The sequence below is a fragment of the Ammodytes marinus genome, assembly GCF_949987685.1.
Source record: "Ammodytes marinus genome assembly, chromosome: 20".
In the NCBI taxonomy this organism is placed as follows: domain Eukaryota; kingdom Metazoa; phylum Chordata; class Actinopteri; order Uranoscopiformes; family Ammodytidae; genus Ammodytes; species Ammodytes marinus.
The window spans coordinates 20,331,988-20,353,946 of NC_137224.1; the positions used below are offsets into that span (position 1 = coordinate 20,331,988).

The 21,959-nt window shown below is 43.4% G+C and overlaps 1 protein-coding gene across 1 annotated transcript; it reads right to left on the minus strand.

Moving 5' to 3' along the window:
* Window positions 1–1,529: 1,529 nt before the first annotated feature.
* On the minus strand, window positions 1,530–21,764 carry LOC307266692 (heparan sulfate glucosamine 3-O-sulfotransferase 6-like). Its single transcript, XM_080048774.1, has 2 exons — window positions 20,918–21,764; window positions 1,530–3,180 (listed from the first exon to the last, which is right to left on the minus strand). The coding sequence occupies exons 1-2, from the start codon at window positions 21,394–21,396 to the stop codon at window positions 2,562–2,564; spliced, it is 1,098 nt and encodes a 365-aa protein (XP_079904900.1). The 5' UTR covers window positions 21,397–21,764; the 3' UTR covers window positions 1,530–2,561.
* Between the last annotated feature and the right edge of the window lie 195 nt (window positions 21,765–21,959).

A 21,959-nucleotide genomic window follows, 5' to 3' on the forward strand; every position in this document is an offset into this window, starting at 1 on the left:
CTGCCAAGCCGTGAGGACTTGTGTTTCCAATCCAGCCTCACAGCAGTGGTCCTGTACTGAATGGGAAACTGCGCCACATGCATGATCAAAGCAACCAAGGTATAGGCAGCGTTTTACAGAGTCTCCATATTGTAATGGAAAAAGCAGTCGTGGGCTTTTTATGGCAGGGCCTCGGCACAGCTCACCCCCCTATAATGAAAAAAATAATAATGATCTGATATCAATATATATATATATATATTTATATCAGTATTTGTAATGAAATGCAATATGAACTTTAATAACCGCATAAATAAGAGAGTAGACGAACGGAACGGGAAACCACTGGGGTGGAATTTGCAGCCCCCCGAAAGATTAAAAGTCATACCCTGTTGCAGCTACAGTACATGTGTGCACCCTTGTGTGTGTGTGTGTGTGTGTGTGTGTGTGTGTGTGTGTGTGTGTGTGTGTGTGTGTGTGTGTTTTGGCCCTGCATCGATTGCATATGTATGTGAGATATATCAGGTGTTAAATAATATTTTACAAATGTATGATAGCGACCCGTGTTCGACCCCCGGCTTAAATCAAAGTGACAGTGGGACATGGGTAGGTCTAAGCACATATCCCCGCCACCAATAAACCAAACAGGCAGTTATTGATTCGGAGCATCTTCAGTGGAGGTCCCAGAGGTTGGGAATGCAATATTAATTGATCGGGGGGAGTTGTTGTGTGTGTGTGTGTGTGTGTGTGTGTGTGTGTGTGTGTGTTAATTTGTGTATGTGTATGTGTATGTGTGTGCGTGTGTGTGTTTGTGTGTGTGTGCCTGTTTGTGTGAGAGAATGCATCCACGCTCGTAGCTCCTGCCGGGCGACTCCATTAAGCAGCATGGCGGTAGCGGTCAGCAGTTTATGGCTCACAGGTCAAGGGGGAGCCAAGAGGTCAAAGATTGCCATCCCCAGAAGGTCTCCAATCACCCAGCTCAATTGATTGCTTACACATCAGAAAAAGCCACTGCGTCAACTTCAAATTTAGCCCGCCTAGATGGCCTGCCTGCAGCCATATGAACCCCCCCCATTCCTCCTATTAACATCAAGCCCATTTCGCCAAATGCTATTTGTGAGTTTAACACTGATTTTATAAATAAGTAAAAGGTTAAAGACTAAAGTATCAGTCCACTACAAGTCCATATACTGCAAATAAATGTGGGAGCTTTTTCTACAGGTCATCCCCCTTACAGTCACACACACATTGATTCATTCTATTTTCTTTTCTAATCTATTGTCGTCTGGTAGTCCTGCTTCCAAGAACGAATCTGGTCAACAGATGTATCTTATATTCCCGGCAGCAGAAGCAGCCATATTTGTTTGTTTAGAATAGAAGACAAAGAGGATGAACCGAGGTCACTGCAGCAAAAAAAAAACAAACAAGAACCCAAAACACGTGTTTTAGAATAAAGGTTTTTACTCAGAATTTCCAGCAAAAAAAAAAAAAGAAAATAAATTCAAATACAAAAGTCACAGAGAAAACAATATCAACAATAGTTTGTCATCTTATAAATTAGCCACTTCGGAAAATATACAGTCGCATGTAAAGTACCATTGGTGGAAGTGAGTGTCGAGTAATTGGAAGTAGAAAATAACTCACAGACACGCAGGTGTTGTCTGTAAAGAACATTGTATACAAGCATTGTATTGTCGAACTTAAATAAGAGCAGAATTTACAGCAAATGGTGGACTGTGTTTAACATTGTGCGTACCCTTTTAGCACTGGTGTCTGGATACTGGCAGCTTGCATTGAAAGAACCAAAGAAGAAAGAGTTTCCTATGACTGCATACACTGTATAGATGTGCCAGATCATTTGCCCAGAGGTGAAACTGAACAATATGGATACGATTGAAGTGATTCTGAATGATTTATTAATGCTTTAGTAATGCACATTTGCATTTGCTTTGATTGTACTGTTGAAAATCCCTTTGTATCTTTCTTCGCTGTCTCTTTTTTTCTCCCAGACCTCCTGTGTCCCTTTCTGAACTCAAATATGTCATTTGGTTTTGGTAGCCTTGCCCGGCTGTCAAGGCTTGTTATTCATTTGCCATTTGGTTTTAGCTTTAGGCACATCTCATTACAGAGTTGGCCGTCCTTCTGGTGGTTATTTTCGATATAGAGGTTGGTGCTGTTAAGTGTTTTGGACAGCAACTAGGGCTTAGCATACTTCTGGCACTCTCATTGCCAAGTGCTAGAAGTTCCAATTCAAAGCACATACGCAGGACGCTTCAATGAGGCTTGCGTTCGTCACACTGCAGCCGTACGAGCCACCACCAGCGCTTCTCCCAAGCTTCAGTTTAACATTGCTCGCATGGAAGTGGCTCAGTTGATTAGACCTCTGATAAACTGGGTTAGCATGGCTATTGTAAATCCGTTGGAAGGCAGGAGTTTTCAGAACTTAGGCAATGAAGAAAGGACACATTTTGAACAAAAGTAAAAGCTTTGGTAACACATAATGTTCTCAAGGGATCCCTGACTAGTTTTGGGTATAGTTTAGTGAGCGAAAAATGCATTTTTTTGCTACAGAATAGCTGTGTTCAGTCCCAGCCGAAATCGTGGCCGGTCATTTGGTAAAACTTGAGATTAAAGGGTCTGTAGAAGTCTCTGAGGCGGATGAGGACCTCGGCGGGGATGCGGGGATGGGGCCTGCCCTTGGACTTGCCCAGGCAGCGTGGCCTGCTGCTGCCTTCGGGCTTCTTCAGACAGGGGAAGCCTTTGGTCTGGTTGAAGTAGAAGTGCTTGTTCGTCACCACGCGTTTGAGTCCCAGGAAGTCCTGGACCCGGCCCATCTCTCCGGCCGGGTCGGTCACCAGCCGCTCGCCGCTGACGAAGAGGAGGCTGGAGAGGGGGAAGAAGCGCAGCCAGTTCTCCAGGTGCTTGGCGTAGATGCCGATGCGCACGGCACTCCAGGACGTGTCGATGAGGCCCGTGGTGGCGTTGCGGAAGGCCAGGTTTTGGAAGGACGGCAGGCCGGGGGATTTGGACAGAGTCTGGGTGTAGTCGGAGACGGCCCGGGTCACGGGGTCACGCACCACCACGATGAGCTTAGTGTGGCGGCTCATGGAGAGGACGCGCCGAGGGGCCTCTCTGGTCACAAAGTAGCTGGGGGTCTTCTCCATGGTGATCTGACCCTCCAGAGTCCGAGGCATCAGGCTCCTGCATGACGTAGAAGAAGAAAGACAGAGAGAGAGACCGCACCATTAATTCAACTTATGCCAACCTACAGTATGTTTTATATAGCAGAAATAACATCTATATACAGTATCATCAGGGAAATATATACATTCCCTTGATTCTCACATCATTCTCATAACATTCCTTTGATGATGCCTCAATTGCCTTCAAGGCTTTTTGATTATACTTTGTACTTAGTTGGCTCAGTCTTCGATGAGAGGGAGATACATGTGGCACTAGCTGCTGGCTAGTGATGGAGTGATATCATGTCAGCACAGGCTGGGAGGGAGTCTGTGAGAGGCTTCTGTAGGAAAAACCACAATCCTATATGAACCTCAGAAAAGTCATTTCCTCTCATCCGCTGCCTGCTCCTGAAAATGGTCATAACAGATTGGACGCTCTGTCTGTTCTTGGTCGTGGAAGCTGGGAGACGGTCCCACAGGACTGGAACAACAGCCACATTACTGTCATACCAGTGGTAGGCCTATATGTACGTGACTGTCACAACCTTTTCTGGTTTCTTTAGAGTATATGTATTTGATTCTTAAATGACGTAAAGTGAAAATATAGAGCGCAACATAACGTGGTAAATAAACAAGTCTCAACAAGCACACAGGAGCTTTTAGTCATGTTATAGAGTTTATCTTTTCACCTGCTCCCCTTGACTACCAGTGTTTGAGCTAAGCTAACCTGGATGAGCAACCTTTGCCCATTTCTATATCAAATATACATGCACAGTAACAGGAATGGTTTCTGATACCGTTTTTAAAATATTCCTAAAAATTTGCCATTGCACATTAAAAAACAAATACACTGTTTCATCTTGAATTCCACTAAAGCTCATATCAAAAAGATGGAAAAACAGTATTCAGTAGTAGGCCTAATGTTATGTTACCTAAGCCAAAAGGAAGATTAATAGTATTAAAGGATCATTAGAACATGTAGGCCTATTACAGCAATATACAATCTGCCAAGCTTCGGAAGAAGAAGAAGACATTTCACCTCCGAATAAACTAGCTTATACGATTTGGTAAATTACGTTTGGCTGATTCACAAACTGTCTGATTGTCAGACCACTTGTCGCTTGCCCAGCGGGATTTTGTTACCGCAGTATTGCCGTGTTCCTAGATCTGATGGATTAACCCAGTGCAATGTTATCATTACAGATAGAAATCAAGGTTGTAAATATACTGGAATTATCCTTTAATTTATTGATTTTTTTGGCCACAGTAGTTTTATGAGTGATGCCGACAAAAAAAAAACTCTATCCTGTGTAGCGAAACAGGTTAGTCGGGTGTCGTCTTCTGGTAGCCATGTGTTTGCATTCAGTCCTTGTTATTGCCTTTGGCCCTCTGATTGTTATTATCATCAGTGGTTGAGGTATTCTAGGCACATTTTGGCTCTCAAGACGGCTGGGCTGCCCTCTCCCTCTTGATCTTTTACCCGTAGCCTACTTAGATGACTCAGAGAGGCTGAGAACACGGTAGTAGTGCCTCTTAAAGTTCAACAAACCCTGACCGAAAGCCTGCATGCGTTTCACTTGAGAGTCCTCATCACGTGCCAGAGCAGAATGTATATAAAATTAGGGAGGAAATGGGAGGAAAAGGGAAAAAGCTATTTGTCTGGTGTCCTTTATTTAATCCAATTGCTACCGTAACGCTGAAATGGAATCCATTAAGCCCTGTTGTAAAAAAAAAAGAAGAAGAAAAAGAAATAGAAATATCCTGCCAGTTTTCCTCTCTTTAAAAAAAAACTTAAAAAAGAGAAAATACAGGGACTTTTTAATTTAGCTTATCGAGGAAGGTACGAATCTAAGGCTCAGCTTGTGTTATAGAAATCTAAGCGGTGAGGAATGCCAGTGTTGCAACTGTGAAAGATCTCTGGGCTAATATCCATGCTCCCCACACCCCTCCCACCCGCCCTCTCTCCCCAGCAGGCGTGTGGTGACGGCTGGGTCAGAGTCTCCGTGGTTGGTCTGTATAGTGAAGGGTCCTATGGGGGATCCGATGCTTTGGTGTGTGGTGACTGGAGATGACTCCCGTTCCTCTCACCCTGGTCCAACACACACAGTCGGCTCCAAGTCCGACATGTCGCCTGGCATAAAAGCTACGTGGCTAACACCAAATAGACAACCCATGGTATTCATAAAGAAACCCCTTCAAAGTATGAAATACCAAAGGGAGAAAAAGTTGAGAAAAACATCACCAGTTTCTATGGCTATAGCCTCAACATGGGCAGCACGTGAAAAACAAGGAGCGCTTCACGGGCCTGGAATCAAAGGCGCGAGCTATAGGACCTACAGTTTCACACCGAAAGTTTTTCGGAGACTGTGGGTCTGAGGGCTCATTTCTGGTCACCACATGACGCGTGTGGCTGTATAGGTTTTATGAATCAGAAAAAAAAGAGATTCATTTTCTCATTTGGGATCCAAGGACCTGAGTTTAACAACTCTGGTTTCTGAGGGAGGAAATTCCACCCAGCGGATACTGTTACTCTCACATGTCGCCAATCTGTGAGGTTATTTTGTGGTAATTGCACGCCCGCTTTGGTTCATCTCCTGTGTTTTTTCTTCCTCCTCAACCTGCCTTGTTTACCTTCGCTTCCTATACATTTCACGGTCTGATTCTCAAACAACCCCCCCACCCCCCCAGGGAACATACCCAAGCAATTAAGTCATTCCATTGGAGGAAGAAGAAGAAGAGTCTCATCCTTTTTAATCAAAAAAATATTTTTTCGGGGGGGATGCAATTCACTTGGGGGGGGGGGTCACACAATATATCTGTCAGTGGAGACTTTTTCACTATGAATTTCTCCCAGTAGGACTCGCAAGCGGCTACAGAAATAATCCCCTCAGCTCTTAAGGGATGTAACTTTAAACTCACTGTTGACGTTTTTTTTTTAAGGTTGTGGAACAATTTCTCGCCTATCAAACAAAGTTGTCACGAGTCTGGCAACCGAAAAAAAACCCGATAACCATATAATGTGGTGGGATTTTCGGAGTGATTTTGTATTTATATTTCTTCGGCTGCGGGCGGTGACTTCCAAAAGCCCACACGAGCTATGGAACCCTGAAAGGCAAAAAAACAACCGAGGTGCCAGTGTGTTTGGTGTTTTGCGAGTGTGTCTATATAGCACTACATCAGTCTAATGGACGCTCACGGCAGGCCACTCCAGGCTTGAGTGGGGCATCCATTGACATCATGTTTACATTCGGGTTCACTAGCCTGTAATCAAGGGAGAAGCCTGGCTATACAACAGAAAGGCCCAGGGGGGGGGGAGGCCACAGGCTGGTGGAGGGAGCTCCGGAGAAGAAGAGTAAAGGAAAAGAGAGAGGGTAAGAGTGGATGGAGGGGGGGAAAAACCAGCAGTGACATAAAAAGGGCTTGAAATCCACTGGTTAACCTGGAGCCAGCAGTTGCTCAGGATAGTCTAATCTCTTTCTCCCTCATGAAGATAAAGAAAAAACACAGCGTTTGTTCTTTACCGTTTCTATCTGATAGCAGAGGTTACCTAGCGACCCTGATCTTGTTTGTTTTAACCCCACACCTTTACTGTTAGCATCTGGAGCAGGAATGCTGGTCGGCTTTTGAAGGTACGCAGATGTGCGTTGTTTATCTGTGCACACAAATGTGTCCAGACACTCTCACACGCTTGCCTTTTTAGCGCTTGCCTCGTGTGGGTGGGCTGAGCTTTATTAGGGGCCTGTTTTTTCCAGGACTGCACATTGATAGGCTCCTGTTTATGACCTGAACATGTGGACACATGACAGAAGCAACCGGTGGAAGACGAGCATCAGTTGATTCATGTGTGTAGAGACTGATCACTTGAATAGCATTTTCCGTTTCTGCCCTCTACGAACTAACTATATTTGGTCCAAATTGAGTCAACACCAGAATCATTTGACATTGTTTACTACTTGAAAAAGATGATTATGCCATAAAAATGTAACATTTCCATGGAAGGCAGAATTTGCAGTTACTACAAATTGGAGCTGCCGTAAAATATGAGCCAGACCGCACTCTGAACCGGGGCTTGGTAAAACGGACTCACCGACCACTCAATGCACTCTCTGCCACAGAGAGAGAGCTATGTCAAGTTATAAGTTAGCCAGCGGTGAGCCAAAGCTAGCCTTAGCTAAAAGTACGGTATGATTAGTTTCTGCGCCTATACCGCTAGGTGTAATCTGTCTCATTCACAGAAGAAGTAACCGTTGCCTCAGAGTCTACTGTAAATCTAATTGAATTCTCAATGTTTGATCTGGTAAAAGTGACCTTCCATCAATCTTACACAGGCAGTTCAGTAATTCACAGCTTCTTGCAACTCTGGAAGAGCATTTCTAATATTTGAAAAACCAACAAAAACACCTGGTAATGTCTTCAGGGTGTATTTCGGCTACAGCTTCAAGATGAGGTTTCTGACAGAAAAAATATTGCGTAATTAATTGGTGTTTGTGTGTGTGTGTGTGAGTGTGTGCGTGTGCGTTTGAGGGGGGGGGGGGGATGGCAATACGTTGTTGTGTGTATTATTTAGTTGCATTGGGAAACGTACAGTATGATTAAGTGTTTGACCTATGGGGGATAAATGTTCAAATATATTATCCTAAACTGAGTATCCCCTTTAAGCTTACTTTAAATCACATGAAGTTTAGATTCAGTTCTTATATCAATGTTATACTACAAATGGTAGTGACAGACGGACTGCAAAAACAAGACACTATCACTATGAGCTTTTAATATAAATGATCAAAAATAGTTTAACTTCTTAAATAAACTTACAAAACAAGAAAAACACTGCATGCCTGAAAGAAAAACATTACAATTACATCTATTGCAATTCTTCTTTTGCTTTCTCTCCAAAGGCAAAGAGCACTATCTGCATTTTTTAGTTGCTATATCTACATTCTGTAACAACTAGAGATTCAATCTTTCTACAGCATTCTTCTATCTGCTTCACTGTTTCTCCAACGATTGCTGCTCTGTGATTTTGCACGGCAGATTGCCTCCCCAATTGAAGGGTTTCACCCACTCAAGTGCTTCAGAGATGTGAATGTGTGTGAGTGGTTCAAAGTAAAAAGGGCTCCTGCAGGTGCTGTAAACACAGTAGCTATTATAACTGTTTTTTTTTCTAGTGGGAAACACACACTCCAGACATTCTCATTTTGTTTGTACACAAGCCATCTCTCTCTCTCTCTCTCTCTCTCTCTCTCTCTCTCTCTCTCTTTCTCTCTCTCTCTCTCTGTTTCTGCTTTTTCTAACGTTACACATACAAACACACACACACACACGGACACGCACGCACGCACGCAAGCACTTGCACGCACACACACACACACACACACACACACACACACATGCACACACACTAACCATCTTAAAAAATGCTGCCTTGCACACAGGATGGATCCACATCTGGGAGCAATGAAGTCCTCAGTATGTGCATGTGTGTGTTTAAGTGCATGTATGGCGGAGATGAGGGAAGTGTTTCTTGGTTAGGAAGTTTCCCTGTGCTCCCGGGGTTGGGAGCTCTGAAAGCTGTGATCCATACTGGCTCTGCTGGGCCTGGGGCCAGACCCCCGGACCCTGGTAATCCACAGCAGAACACCCCCCCCCCCCCCCTCCCCTCCCCTCTCTAGCCTGGAGAAACCCTGAAGGTCAGAGGCAGATGGTTGTGATTCACGGGGCCAGACCACCGGGGATCACATGGGGGATCATGTAATGTAATGCAACATGTCATCGTGTGCAGATTTCTCTCTCATACATGCAATGTTCTCCTCCCTCTCCTCTCTGCTCCTTCCTCTATCGCTCCTTTTCTCCTTCCCTCACCTCCTCTGTTTTTTTCTTTCTTTTCCCCCACATCTCTCTCAAAAAACTTCAAAGCCTCAACTGCGTCCCTGGAACAGAGGCTGTTCTAAGTACATTTGAAATGTCTGAAGGAATTGTAAAACACATGGACAGCCTCCACCACTACATAGGGACATACTGTATGAAGACAGATACAGTCCCAGCCATGTGTGTGCCTTTTAAAGATGTGTAAATAGCTGATGCGTGCAGGGAGAGCTTTGTCATTATACTGACAGCAAATACAGGGCCGAGGAGCTTCTGTAGGGCTGATTAGAAGTCAGCGGGGACCTGTAAGCAACTCAATAAAAGGGGAGGTAAAGTAGTACTTGTGTTTGTGTCCGTTAGAGTCAGTCCATTACATTACAGTTTAGTTGGACAATGTTTCTGGCCAATATTTAGCCATTTGTCATATCTAAAGCAATTTTTCAAATTTCAGGTTGCCAACAGAGGATTTTTAAGCCCAACGTAATTAATAATAAGTAACTACATGTGTTTCATAGTGCAGAGATTGTTTCTGTGTCTTAATACAGGCTTTTTCCCGTAAAGCAAAGCATTCGGATGGACTTGATTTATGCTTTGAGTTTTTTTCTTGGGAATGATAAAAGAGTCGACTTCTGCAGGGTTTCTGTAATGTTCACAAAATTAAATGAAGAGCTTTTAAATACCACATAGAAACTGATTTATTACTCCTTGTTTATGGTGGGGATGAAAGGCAGGAAAATATATTCCAGTCTGTTGTTAATAAGAGCCTTCCATTGCTTTTTTTTTATTTTTAAGGAAACAATGTTTATCGAGCCCTGCAGGTATACACTGTTCTCCGCTGCATAGGATATTATCCCTCAGGCCCCTTACACAATATCTCTATGACATAAACCCACATGGCTCCCCTCTCACGTTACTCTATCTCACACTTCAGCGTGTGGTGTGTGTGTGTGTGTGTGTGTGTGTGTGTGTGTGTGTGTGTGTGTGTGTGTGTGTGGCGGACTATTACACCCTCCGTCTGGCTGACGCACCCGGGCGGTGAGCAGTATTTCTTACAGAGGAGGTTTGCATCACTGGGGTAGGTCGGTAGGAAAAGACCTGAAGAATGTGTCTAGCTGAGGGGAAAAATAAGAGTTAATGGAGACATCACAGGGCCTTGGAGCCGTGAGCGAACCAGGGGTGGTCAGTCAGTCAGTCAGTCAGTCAGTCAGAGTTTCCTCTGAGAAACCGGGGCAGTGCTGTAATGACAGAGGGAGATCTACAGTATGTGTGTGTGCTTTGTGTGTGGATGTGTGTGTGTGTGCGAATGTGTGAACTTCGGGCAAAGCAAGTCATTTTGCAACGTTTGAACAATTAGCATCAGTTTGAATTATCTCCATCATTGTTGTAAAGGAAGAGTTTGACATTTTGAAGGATACATTCATATCACTCTTGTGTCCCATAGCTATAAAGCAAGAGCCAGCGGCCAATAGCTTGGCTTAGCATTAAGACAGGAAACGGTGGCCAGCTGCTCTGTCCAAAAGTGACACGTTATATATGTTGTTTTTGTAATTTATACAAATGACTGTAAAAATGACAATGTTCTATGAGTTATTTTTTAAAGTAAAATAGAAAAAAAGGAATATAAAATATGAAACTAAAAAATCCATGAATAAAAACTACAGACTACAGTGAGGGAAAAAAGCAAGAAGGAAGACGTGACGGACTGGACACGCTGAGTGAGTGAATGTCGGAGTAAGAATTTAAAGAGTGAAAACTCGCTTAAAAGACTTTATATTTAAGAAAGAGCACAGGAAGGAAAAGGAAGAGAAAGAGAAGGAACAGGAAGAAGGGCTGTAGTGATTATATCTTATCTGATAGTGTAACAACCTGTAATGACAGAGCGCTGCCATTTCCATAAGGCAAAGTGTGTCGGTGGGCACAGTACTTGTCCATATGAACTATTTTCATTAAGCAAGTGTGTGTGTGTTTGTGTGTGTGTGTGTGTGTGTGTGTGTGTGTGTGTGTGTGTGTGTGTGTACATGTTGCCTCTGATTGCTCCCACCCCTCTTGACTTATCAAATGGGAAAATCTGCAGTTGTGTTCCTGCCGGGCCCACAGCGGTCAACTTGTGTGGTTTTATCAGCGCGCTGCCGGGGGCCTCTGGGGCCACGCCCCTGCCTTCATCCCAACAGGATGGAGGGAGGGACAGACAGACAGACAGACAGACAGACAGACAGACAGACAGACACACACACACACACACACACACACACACACACACACTGACACACACACACACACACACACACACACACACACACACACACACACACACACACACACACACACACACACACACACACACACACACACACGCACAGACAAACAGATGGGTTAGATCCCGCCCTTTGTGATGTCACTGTTTCCTCGCCACAGTTACATAATTGGGCTGGTGGTGAGACGACGTGATGAGCTAGGCATGTATGTGGTTTAGTTAAAAATGTCCTCGATTATTTGATTGACAGTAAATTGATTGGGAACTTATTTTGATTTCCACTATCTGTTAGCTATTTTACTGTAGCAAAGAGGACACAATTAGTTCCAGTTTCTCAAATGTGAATATATTTTTCAATCCTTCAAAATTTTTTAACATTAAAACCTGGGTTCTGGGAACTTGTAATAAACTGACAATATTCAGCTGCAGCCCTAGAGCACATATTTATATTAACATGTTTTTTAAAAGCATTAAGTAATCAGCTATGATATTTCTATTATCTATATATTAATAATTACATTGAGATGCATATGATGAATTATGAATAAAAAAACATTGCAAATGTGGCCTTATATCGAATGAGGAAAGGTGTTGTAGAAAAAGATTCGTATTTGGAGGAACTGCCCTGATTTTGAAGTGTGTCCTCCAGTTCAGTCAGTCCAGTTAAAGATTAAACATGCACAGGCTTTAATGTTCACCCTCCTCTCCTGCACAGGCAACAGAGAAAACAAGCAGCCTTCCACCAATTAAACAGCTTTTCTAAATGAGTACATACACATGTACACACACGCACGCACACTCAGAAAACACTGTAATCGACTCAATGTGGACTTTTGCTCGTCTGGCTGGCAACTCCCCAGGATCCCGACCAATGGGAGAACTCAATATACCGTCCCATCCCCAAAAAGAGAAAGAAAAACCCCACCTTGGAGCACTTTCAGCCTGCCACTCCTTTGTGGTTTCTCAGCTCATTGTTAGCAGCGTCTTTTTAACGCCCGAATAACGGAAATCACTGCTGGCAGAGGCACGGCTCTTTACAACTGGAAACAGTCTGTCAGGGTCCGCGGTCTGCCTATTAGTGCCATCAGGCTCATCAGGGTGGACGCAGGCAGGGCCTTGGCTATATGTTTGAGTGTATACATCAAACAAACAGGACGCAGCGGAGTTTGGATGGAAGTGAGTGCTGGCATCCAGGGTTCTGCCCATCAACCAGCGTTATTATGGCTTGATGCTGTGCTTGTCCCTCAGATTGAGCCCTATTGCTCCCAGAGCCAGGAGTTTCAGGCTTAATTAATCTCATTTCCTCTCCAAACCCGGCACACACATCAACCACAATTAAGTCTTAAGTCCGTCCAAGCTTTTATAAGCACACAAAGAAAGGTGTGTTTGGCGGTGGGAGTATCGGTGTGGATGCAGGTTCTCACGACCCCCACCCACATGCATGCACACACGCACGCGCGCGCACACACACACACACACACACACACACACACACACACACACACACACACACACACACACACACACACACAGCCAACCTACCCACCGAGGCAGTCAGACATTAAACAGAGAGACAGACACGAGTGACAGGTCCACGGCCTCACGTACACAGACACAGACACAGACACACACACTCACACACGGTCAATAATTACCTGCCTCTCCAGACATACCTGTGATGGTTAACTGGGTGTGTGCGTGTGTGAGTGTCTGTTTGGCCCATCAAAACCAAAGAGCAGTAAAATATGCATAAATGCAGCTACTTCTACATTCATCTCTTTTCCTGACCATATACCAGTGAGGGAGTTCATTCTGGATTCTGAACCGATTTTTTTTCAGTGTAAAACATCAGGGAGTAAACAGAGCCTGAAGGCAGCACACTGTAAAAAAGGTGATTCAGATGCCAGTGTTTAAAGTGATCATCTTCAATATATTGTACTGTAGAGATGAGACATCAGAGTTGTTATTAAATGTTTCATACTATTTCTACTACCCATTGGACATGTCATTTTTGAAATAAAAAGCATAAAACAATATTATTATTATTGGTACAACTACCCGTCTGATGACTGCCAACTGTCGTGAGGTGAATCTTCCTGTATTTTCTCTTCCCCTGTCTCTTGTATGAGTAAGACAGTACGCTGTGCTCTTTTTCCGTTTTTCATTCATTCACCGTGGCACGCTAATCTAAAACCAAAAAGCCAATGACTGGAAGTGGAAAAAGCGGACGAAAAGAAGAGGTTTTAGAGGGAGCGAATGACTGTAGAGAGGAGAACTACATCCTGAGCTCTGTCCGTCTCTTAACAAGGGGAAAGCAGATTTTGAAATTAAATTGTAAAAAATAAAAAAGGAACCAGTCAAAGTCAAAGTCAAAATTATTTCTGTAGCACATTTAAAAATCAGTCTTTTTTTCATATCAGTAAAATAATTTTTTTTCATATTGGTTGTTTGTTTTTGTTTCTTGTTATGTGTGTTTGTTTTTTTTTTTTTTTTTTGACGTTGTGTATTGTTTTGTGTATTGCTTTGTGTGTTGATTTCTTAATGCAGGAATGTTTGTGATTGGGTGGGATATGGGTGGGATATGTTCGGGAGGGAAAAAAATGGGAAAAAATGAATAATCCACTGTATTGCAGCTGTTTAACACTCTGTGATTTAATAAAAAAACCTTTGAAACAAAAATCAGTTGACCAAAGTGCTGTACAAGATAACATACAGTATAAGGTACATGAAAAAAAATTAGGAGTGTCAAAGTCTCAACTTGTGTTCAAGGCCAATGCAACAAAAGTAAGTCTTCAGCAACGTATTAAACTGTTCAACTTTACAAGGGATCCAGGTTCTATTCATTCACACACAGTCATACTGTCACAGCTATGAAGAGACTGGTGTCATCTGATTCCATTACCTCTGATTGGATAACGCGACATTGCTGGCTGGGGGGGAGGGGGGGGATGAAAAAGGTCGTCCAATGATAAGCTGTCAGCATACTGTATTGATGGCTTGAGTTGGATGGTTGGATCAGACCTTTTTTTTCTTTCACGGAGTAGAAATCCATACCTTGTACCGCACCAATTCATCAAGTCATGTTTGATTATATCCCGACTGTTCTTCTAGCCTGATTTGCACATTGTATTCATTCTGACAACAATCCCCTTTACATGTTAAACAGCAGCACGTGTTATGCCGCGGTTACGTTTATCAGCTCTGACAAGACGTGGGGCGGATTGTGTTGCTCATGTTCATGGATGTTAACCCACTTCTTCCTTCCTACACACTGATGCATTCCAAAAAAAAAATACTCGCAAAGCACTGAACCCTGCCCTCTGCACAAAGCCCCTCTTTCTTCCACAGAGATCTATACAGTTCTTATATATTCAAAATTCTTCACTTGAAACCTCAAAAAAAAAAAGAAAAAAAAAATCCTATGCACAATTTATGCAACACACAGCTCCCAAGAAATGTGAATGGAATCCGAGAGGAGATTCCCCTGTGATTGGTATGATAGTCTAATAACAGGAAATAAAAGCTGGACATTCCAGTCTAAGGTAAGTGCATCCAGCACTCTGTTGAATTACACAACTTGCACTCTGACTCTGAAGCCATGTCCACACGTACACAGGTATTTGGTGTAACTGTAGCTTTTTACACGCAGTTTGGCCTTTTTATCTACATGCCAAAGGTCACTAAAACCGAAAGCCTTTTGGAATATAATGGCAAAGTGGATATTTTGGAAAACTCTGCATTTCTGTATTAATGGGGACAACAGGGAAACGGTGTTAAAGTGACACATGTCGCCACACATATCGCCACCTACTGTCCTGGCATGATTAAGACAGCGTTTTTTTTTCAATGTTATTTTCTGCCTTATCGTGTGTATGGAGAGATATTCTAAAACACTGTCATGTTTACAGGGATATTTTTATAGATATTAAAATATATATCCTTGTACATGTGGACAGGGCCTGAGAGAGGAAAAAGGAAAAAAATGAGTCGATAAGGAAAGAAACACCAGTACATTGGCTTTACATAGCACCTGGACCAGCCCATAAATCCACCCCAGCAACACTCAGACTGTGGGGCGTAAATGTCAACGCTTGGAAGGGAGTAACAGCTCCTTGTCCACAAGATTGAATATTCAGACGTTAATTCATTTCTGCTGCAACAGCGCGATAAAGGCAGAGAGAGGGAGAGAGAGAGAGACAGAGAGAGAGAGAGAGAGGCAGAGAGAGAGAGAGAGAGAGAGAGAGAGAGATCAATAGAGAGAACCTATTCTAGGTGATCGATATCTACAAATGACATTTATATCTGCTGGATGTTTATGGTGTCAAGAAAAGGTGGAGAGAAATTACAAGGACCGGGTGGGGGAGAGGATGGACTTCAGGTAGAGCTGGACGCTGAGTGTGAATGAATCCCACACACACACACACATATACACATGCACGCTTGCACGCACGCACGCATGCACACACTCACACACACGCACGCACTACACACACACACACACACACGCTTGCACGCACGCACGCACACACACACACACACGTACACACACATACATCAGACACACACACACATCCATACACACGATCACGCTCACTCGCTCGCACACCATGGCTGTCTAAATCCTCATTCTCCCACCACCAAACCACAGAATGGTTTCCAGTAGATGGCAAAGCCAAGGCTTTTCCACATGTAAGCATTTTTTTCAACGACAATTTGCCAAATGCTTCCTTTAAGGATGTCCATGTGTTTTACTTGGTTACCAGCTGGAGACAAGAGGCCAAGGCTCTCTCCGCGCAGCTCAAAGACACAGGCAGCACTTTGAAATGAAGAGCCCTGTCAGAGAATAAATGTTTAAGTGATACTTTCCAGCCCAGTTTCAGATGATTTTGTTGGCCTCACATACAAGGGCTCTGTTGCAAACTGATATATGTGAATCACTGGGTCCTTAACATGTAATTACACTAGTTGAATAATAATATTTTTATAACTACATGTGAGTTCTGGGAGCATGGAATAGGAAGAAGGGGAAGGAAGGAAATAAGGAAAGGAAAATAGGAAGACAGAAGGAAGGGAAGGCAGATTTTTTTTAAATAACTGAACTAAACATGGGGTCAGGTCGATGCCCAGCCAGTCAATACTAGACTTCATTATTACAATACATCGTTAATATTGTCAGAACCCTCCCTGCGTCCCAATACCCATACTTACTATTTAGTATGCCAGAAAAAAGATTTAGGATGTCCCAATACAATGCATGTCAATTGCGGTATGCCAAAAATACCTAGATGGCCCACTAACTCTTGCATTTTGCAGTTTTTGAAAAAAAATCCTCATCTAATTTTTTTTTACTCCTTTCCGTGACCCTTATACTCTTCTGTACTTTAGTATGTAGTGTAGTGAAAAGAAAAAGTATGGATATGTGAAAAAGTGTGTGAGGTGTGAGAGACTAGATTAGTGGTTCGCAAATCTTTTTCTTTTAATCATACCCCTTTCCCACGAGCTGTTGCCCGATGTAAACCAGTTTTTTGCATTGTGACTCATCCAGGGGGGGAAAGGCACAAACTCTTTGCTGGTCTAGAACCAAGAAGAGCTTACGTCAGGGGCTTGGGGCGGGAATACCATGACCAACTAGACCGTATTAAAACTGTGTGACCGCCATTTTAATTTTCTTTCAAGCGCTGCAAGACGTTATCGCCGCCCCGTCTCAATCGCGACAAGCATTGACAAGCAATTCACTGAGGCAGTAATGTATGGATTGATGCCTGTTTGTAGGCTCACAAAGCAAAACAAAAGCCAAAAGCGTCACTTTTAAAGATGTGATGTATTTCGCCCGTTGTCTTTGTGGCAGTGCAACTTGGAATTTTAAGAATATTTTTCTGATTATTTGGAATATCACAATATATTTTTCAGCTAACATAATCGCGAGATGAGATTTTCATAATAAAGTCCTTGAATTCTGTCTCTTTTCTTTTCTGTTTCCACAATATTTTCCTGGAACGCCCTGGCAACTGTGAAAGTACGCCCTTGGGGTTCTCATAGTTCTGGTTGGGAATCACTGGACTATAGAGGGTTACGTATCCGCGTATACGAGGCTTTGGAACATTTACATCTGTCTCACATAAAAAAATAAGAAAAAGTCCCAGAAACTGTTTTTGCTTGTCTGTAAGATCGGTGAACTACACAGCCCCTGGGTACAATAAGCTTGGTGTAGTAGGAACACTGAACGCGCTCAATGGAGATGTGGCTTCCATGTTGGGGTGGGGGGGGGGAGGTTTGACTGTGTGGGAGTAGTGTTGACTAATGCTTCATAAGGCCTTGTTTAAGTGTAACTAGGGGGCCTAATCCCTCTCTCAGCCACTCTCCACATGGTCCCTGAGCTGCCTGTGTTAATGCCTGACCTGTCATTACACGGGTTCCAATTCACACAGTGTTGACACGAGCTGTCGGCGGATGAGGACGCAGTAGAAAGCACACACGTTTGATTATCCCTTCAAAAGAGAGGAGGAGAGCAAGAGAAACAACAGGGGTGAGCACGTCACGTCTGTGTTAGGAGAGAACAGGGTATAGGTCAGTTGTACCCAAAACAAACGGCAGTAGAAATGGGATGTGTAAAAGGCCACCTTTAACCTTTGCTAGTATCAGTTGTGCTTTGTTCATGTGGAAACAATTCAAGATCCCTGTGCATAAAGGACAATCAGGATAGAATTTAAAACTTTGAAAAAGAGAGAAAAAAGTAAGACAAATTTTGCATGGTTGGGGATGAAAAGAAAAGTAGCATTCGATAGGCAACTGTTTGCTTCACATTGCAAATGAAATGTTGATATCGCACAAACATTTACCGTAAAGGTTCGCTGCTTCTCTTTGTCTTGGCGTGACAGCAAAGATCTCTGGGTAATGGACCGATGGTTTCGGATAAAGCAAGGAATTAAAAAAAAAAAGACGTCACCATGAATTCCGGGAATTTTCCCCCAGTTTTCATTTTTTTTATAGACGTAACCATTCATCGGGAGAGTAATCAGCGGATGAATGAATAATTGTGAGGTAAAAAATAATTGATAGTTGCAGCCCTATCCCCCTATCATTAACGCAGTGGGAAGACGTTACGTATATGGAGTGTGTACGTACAGTCGGTGAGAGCTGCAATTTTAGGTTTGTTTCAAGTTGATCCTGCAATTTTTGTCTTTTCAGATCTGTGAAAAACCGATTGAAAACTTTTACGATTACCTGCAGAAAAAAATTACACGTGTCTATGTTAAAACTATTTCTGGCAATTCCCACTTTATCTTCATGCAAACGCACATGAGAAGAAGTGTGTTGGAAAACCCCAGTCTCGTTCTCCTCCTGAAAGACACACTAAGTCAAAAAGAAAGCAAAGCAACACTCGTGCACACACACACACGCACACACACACACACACACACACACACACACGCACACACACACACACACACACACACACACACACACACACACACAGTCACACACCCACTTTGATCTGTGCTGTCACTTAGTGCTGTTCCAACCTGAGCCTCACAGAGAACCATCATTAATGGGCTGTATTGATTATCCCCCCTTCTTCGTTTCTCTCTCTCTCTGTCTCTCTCTCTCTCTCTCTCTCTCTGTCTCTCTGTCTCTCTCTCTTCCTCTCCCACCAAGCCTTCTCCTCTCCCCAGTATACTCGTCTCTTAATCAAAGCCTCATTTACTCTGGCCACGTCTTTCTTTTTCTCATTCCTCTTCTGTAATGGATTCCCTCTGTCTCTCTCCCTCTCATCTCTGTGCAGTCGTGTCCACCCATAACATGAAGCTTAAAAAACGCTTTGACAAAGAAGTTAAAGGTGCACTACGTAGTTTCAAGGTAAGGGGGATTTGTTTAAATATGCAGAGTTTTCAGTTTTTTAAATTTACTCTGCATTGCATTCCTAATGAGGAATAATTCTATCATCATAAATAAAATAAAATATTATTTTGAGGCAGCTGGGACCAAACATAAAACTAGAATATGTTTTTAAACAAAAATGTGGGCCTGTAAACAACAACAGTGAAACAGTCATTTTTCAGGAAGCTTTCTAACTTCAAACCGTGTTCCAGGGATCACATTTCCCCATGCGGAAATGTTTCATAATTCAGTTATGAAAATATGCCTTAGAAAATGTTCACTTGCTCGGACAAAGTAACATAGTGCACCTTTAACCTTAACTTGAAAAAACAAACAATGTTTTCACCCCTTTCATTCTAAATGCAAACACAGAAACTGACTTAAAATGTGTCTTTGCGACCCTGGAAATCAATCCCTCTTTGTTTCAGTGGAAATATTAAAAAACGAAAGGCTCGTCTGCAGCTAAAGAAATATTGCTTATCAAATATCTTTCCAAGCCCATTTCAGTTGATCCTCAAGCAAACGCACGACCACCTGACCGAGGGGTCATGCACACTACCACCATCTACAACCACTGGAATCCACCCTCTCCCCCCACCCCCTCCCCAGCCCCTCTCTGATCAGGCTGGTATATAGCGTGAGCCCCTCAGGGGACCAACAGTGGACACTTAGGGAAGCAGCGTGTCAGCTCAATAAACAGGAATTTATTGGCAGGGGACTGAATACGCTGCCAAAGCTTCGCAGGCTATCACCAGAGAATCTTATTGGTGCTGAGAGACGTTAATGAAGACAGCCGAGGAGAGGGAGAGTGAGACGATGGCTGGGCCCCGTGCAGAAAGCATATACTGTACAAGACTTCATGTGGACTAATAAGTGCAGTGGGTTTGAATTGGCCCTCAGAATTCATTGCATCACGCTCAGTCACTAATGTTTCTTTATCTACTGTAAAAAGGGAACTTGGAAAAATACGACAATAAGGTGTTGTGTACATTTGGCAAATTGAGCACTTCATCCCACACACGTGTTTCACCCATTGTGCTTCAACATTAAGGACAACAAGAAAGGAGAAAAGATGTCCCTGATACACATGGCAATAGGATTTTTTTGTTTAAACAGCCCAGCTCTTAGTTTGAAATCATAATGGTTTCATTCAATTTAACACACTTTTTTGGTTTGACATTTAAAGCAGAATAAAATTAAATCATCTAAGTTTTTCAAATTTCATTTCTGGGCATTCAGACCTCCTCCCCTCCATGATACATGTCAGACCAGATCCATTAAATACATTTTGTGTACCAACAATCTAAAGAACAGGGGACTTTTCAGCGCACTTGTGGTCTTCTTTCCCTGCCAGTCCTGACTTGACATAATACAATGAATAGGCTATATAGCTTAACGCAGTAATAATATGATTTCATATAGCCTATAAATGAATTCCTCTTAAATCAGTGCCTCTTTGTTTATTTGTAGCTTTCAAAGAGCCAGCATTAATACACACCCGGGAACGTGTCTAAACAGATCCTAAGGGATAAAAAGAAAGTCGTGAGCTATAACTTGAACTTAATTTGCGGACATTGTATTCTGGTTGAATGACAATAACAACTTGTGACCAGGCGTCCGTGGCTTCTGCCTCTGAACTTTGACCCTTACGGTTCATTAGGCTACTGTTCCGGACTTGTTCCAGGTTTAGGGACAGCGGAGAAACATTTAAGTTAATGTTTTATCAATTAGTGTCAATTAAAACAAATATAAATCCGCATACCTGTACCAGTCCAGTCCCTTGTCGTAGAAGCGGTCGAAGAAGTGCGGCTCTGATCCGACGGCTCTCACGTCCGGATGGATGCGCAGGAACTCCAGCAGAGCCCGCGTGCCGCCTTTCTTCACCCCTATGATGATGGCCTGGGGAAACTTCTTGCTGCCGAAGTTATTGGCTATAGAGATATTGTTGGATGTTGCGTCGCTGTTCGACAAGTCCGACAGCTGCTCGCGGACAAACGAGACCTGAGACGCGTTGTGCGCTCCGAGCTGCTGCGGGGACGCTTCGTGTCCATCGTTTAAAACTATTCTGTTTGGGAAATGACTTCTCTGGTCAAATACAGGCCTGGGCAAGGAGTCACAGTATCCGTTGAGGCAGTAGAAGAGGTAAGTGAAGAGAATGATCATGGTAAAGAAGACGGACAGCTTGGACTGCACCTTCAGGTGTCCAAAGTTGAGCGCAGCTCTCCATTTACTACATCCCATGAGTCGCAATCCTGAGCATGCGGACACAACGCAGGAAACATGCCCTGTAAAGGGACCTCATACTACTGACTTTTTTTTAATAAAGTGACTCAAACTGAGAACGCTTTGGGGGAAAAAACACCTCGCTCGTGCCACAGCAGCAGCAAGTGGCGTAAAACTTGCCCCGCGCGCGTCAAAACGCTCCACATGTTCCACAGCTATATTGCGCGCCTCTTACGCCTCTTTCGGGACCTGTCAGCTCGTCAAAGTATTAAAGACACCTTGTAGAGTTTTCAATAACTCGAGCAAAGTCTAAGCGAGACTCAGCTGAGAGGCGGCCGTGGGTGTGTGTATGTCCGACAGGGGCTCCGTGCCTTCTGGTGCGCTCCCGTTGCTCCTTGGCAGCGTCTCTATAGGAAACCCTCTCGACACCCATTTCGCCGTGTGACTGCCAAATCCACGCCCTGTTTATCAGACGCACGCCCCCTTCCATCCTCAACCCGACTGAGCGACACTAAAATAACAGCGAAGACATTATTCACCAGGCGCACTGCAGCTGACAGACAGGGAGAGCCTCCCAAGCG

What these genes read in the sequence shown, in the direction of transcription:
- LOC307266692 (XM_080048774.1), bottom strand. Translation starts at nt 21,396, where the DNA reads ATGGGATGTAGTAAATGGAGAGCTGCGCTCAACTTTGGACACCTGAAG. An exon ending in AAGGGACTGGACTGGTACAG is followed by an intron (nt 3,181 to 20,917) that starts GTATGCGGATTT and finishes TACGTCATGCAG; the next exon opens with GAGCCTGATGCCTCGGACTC.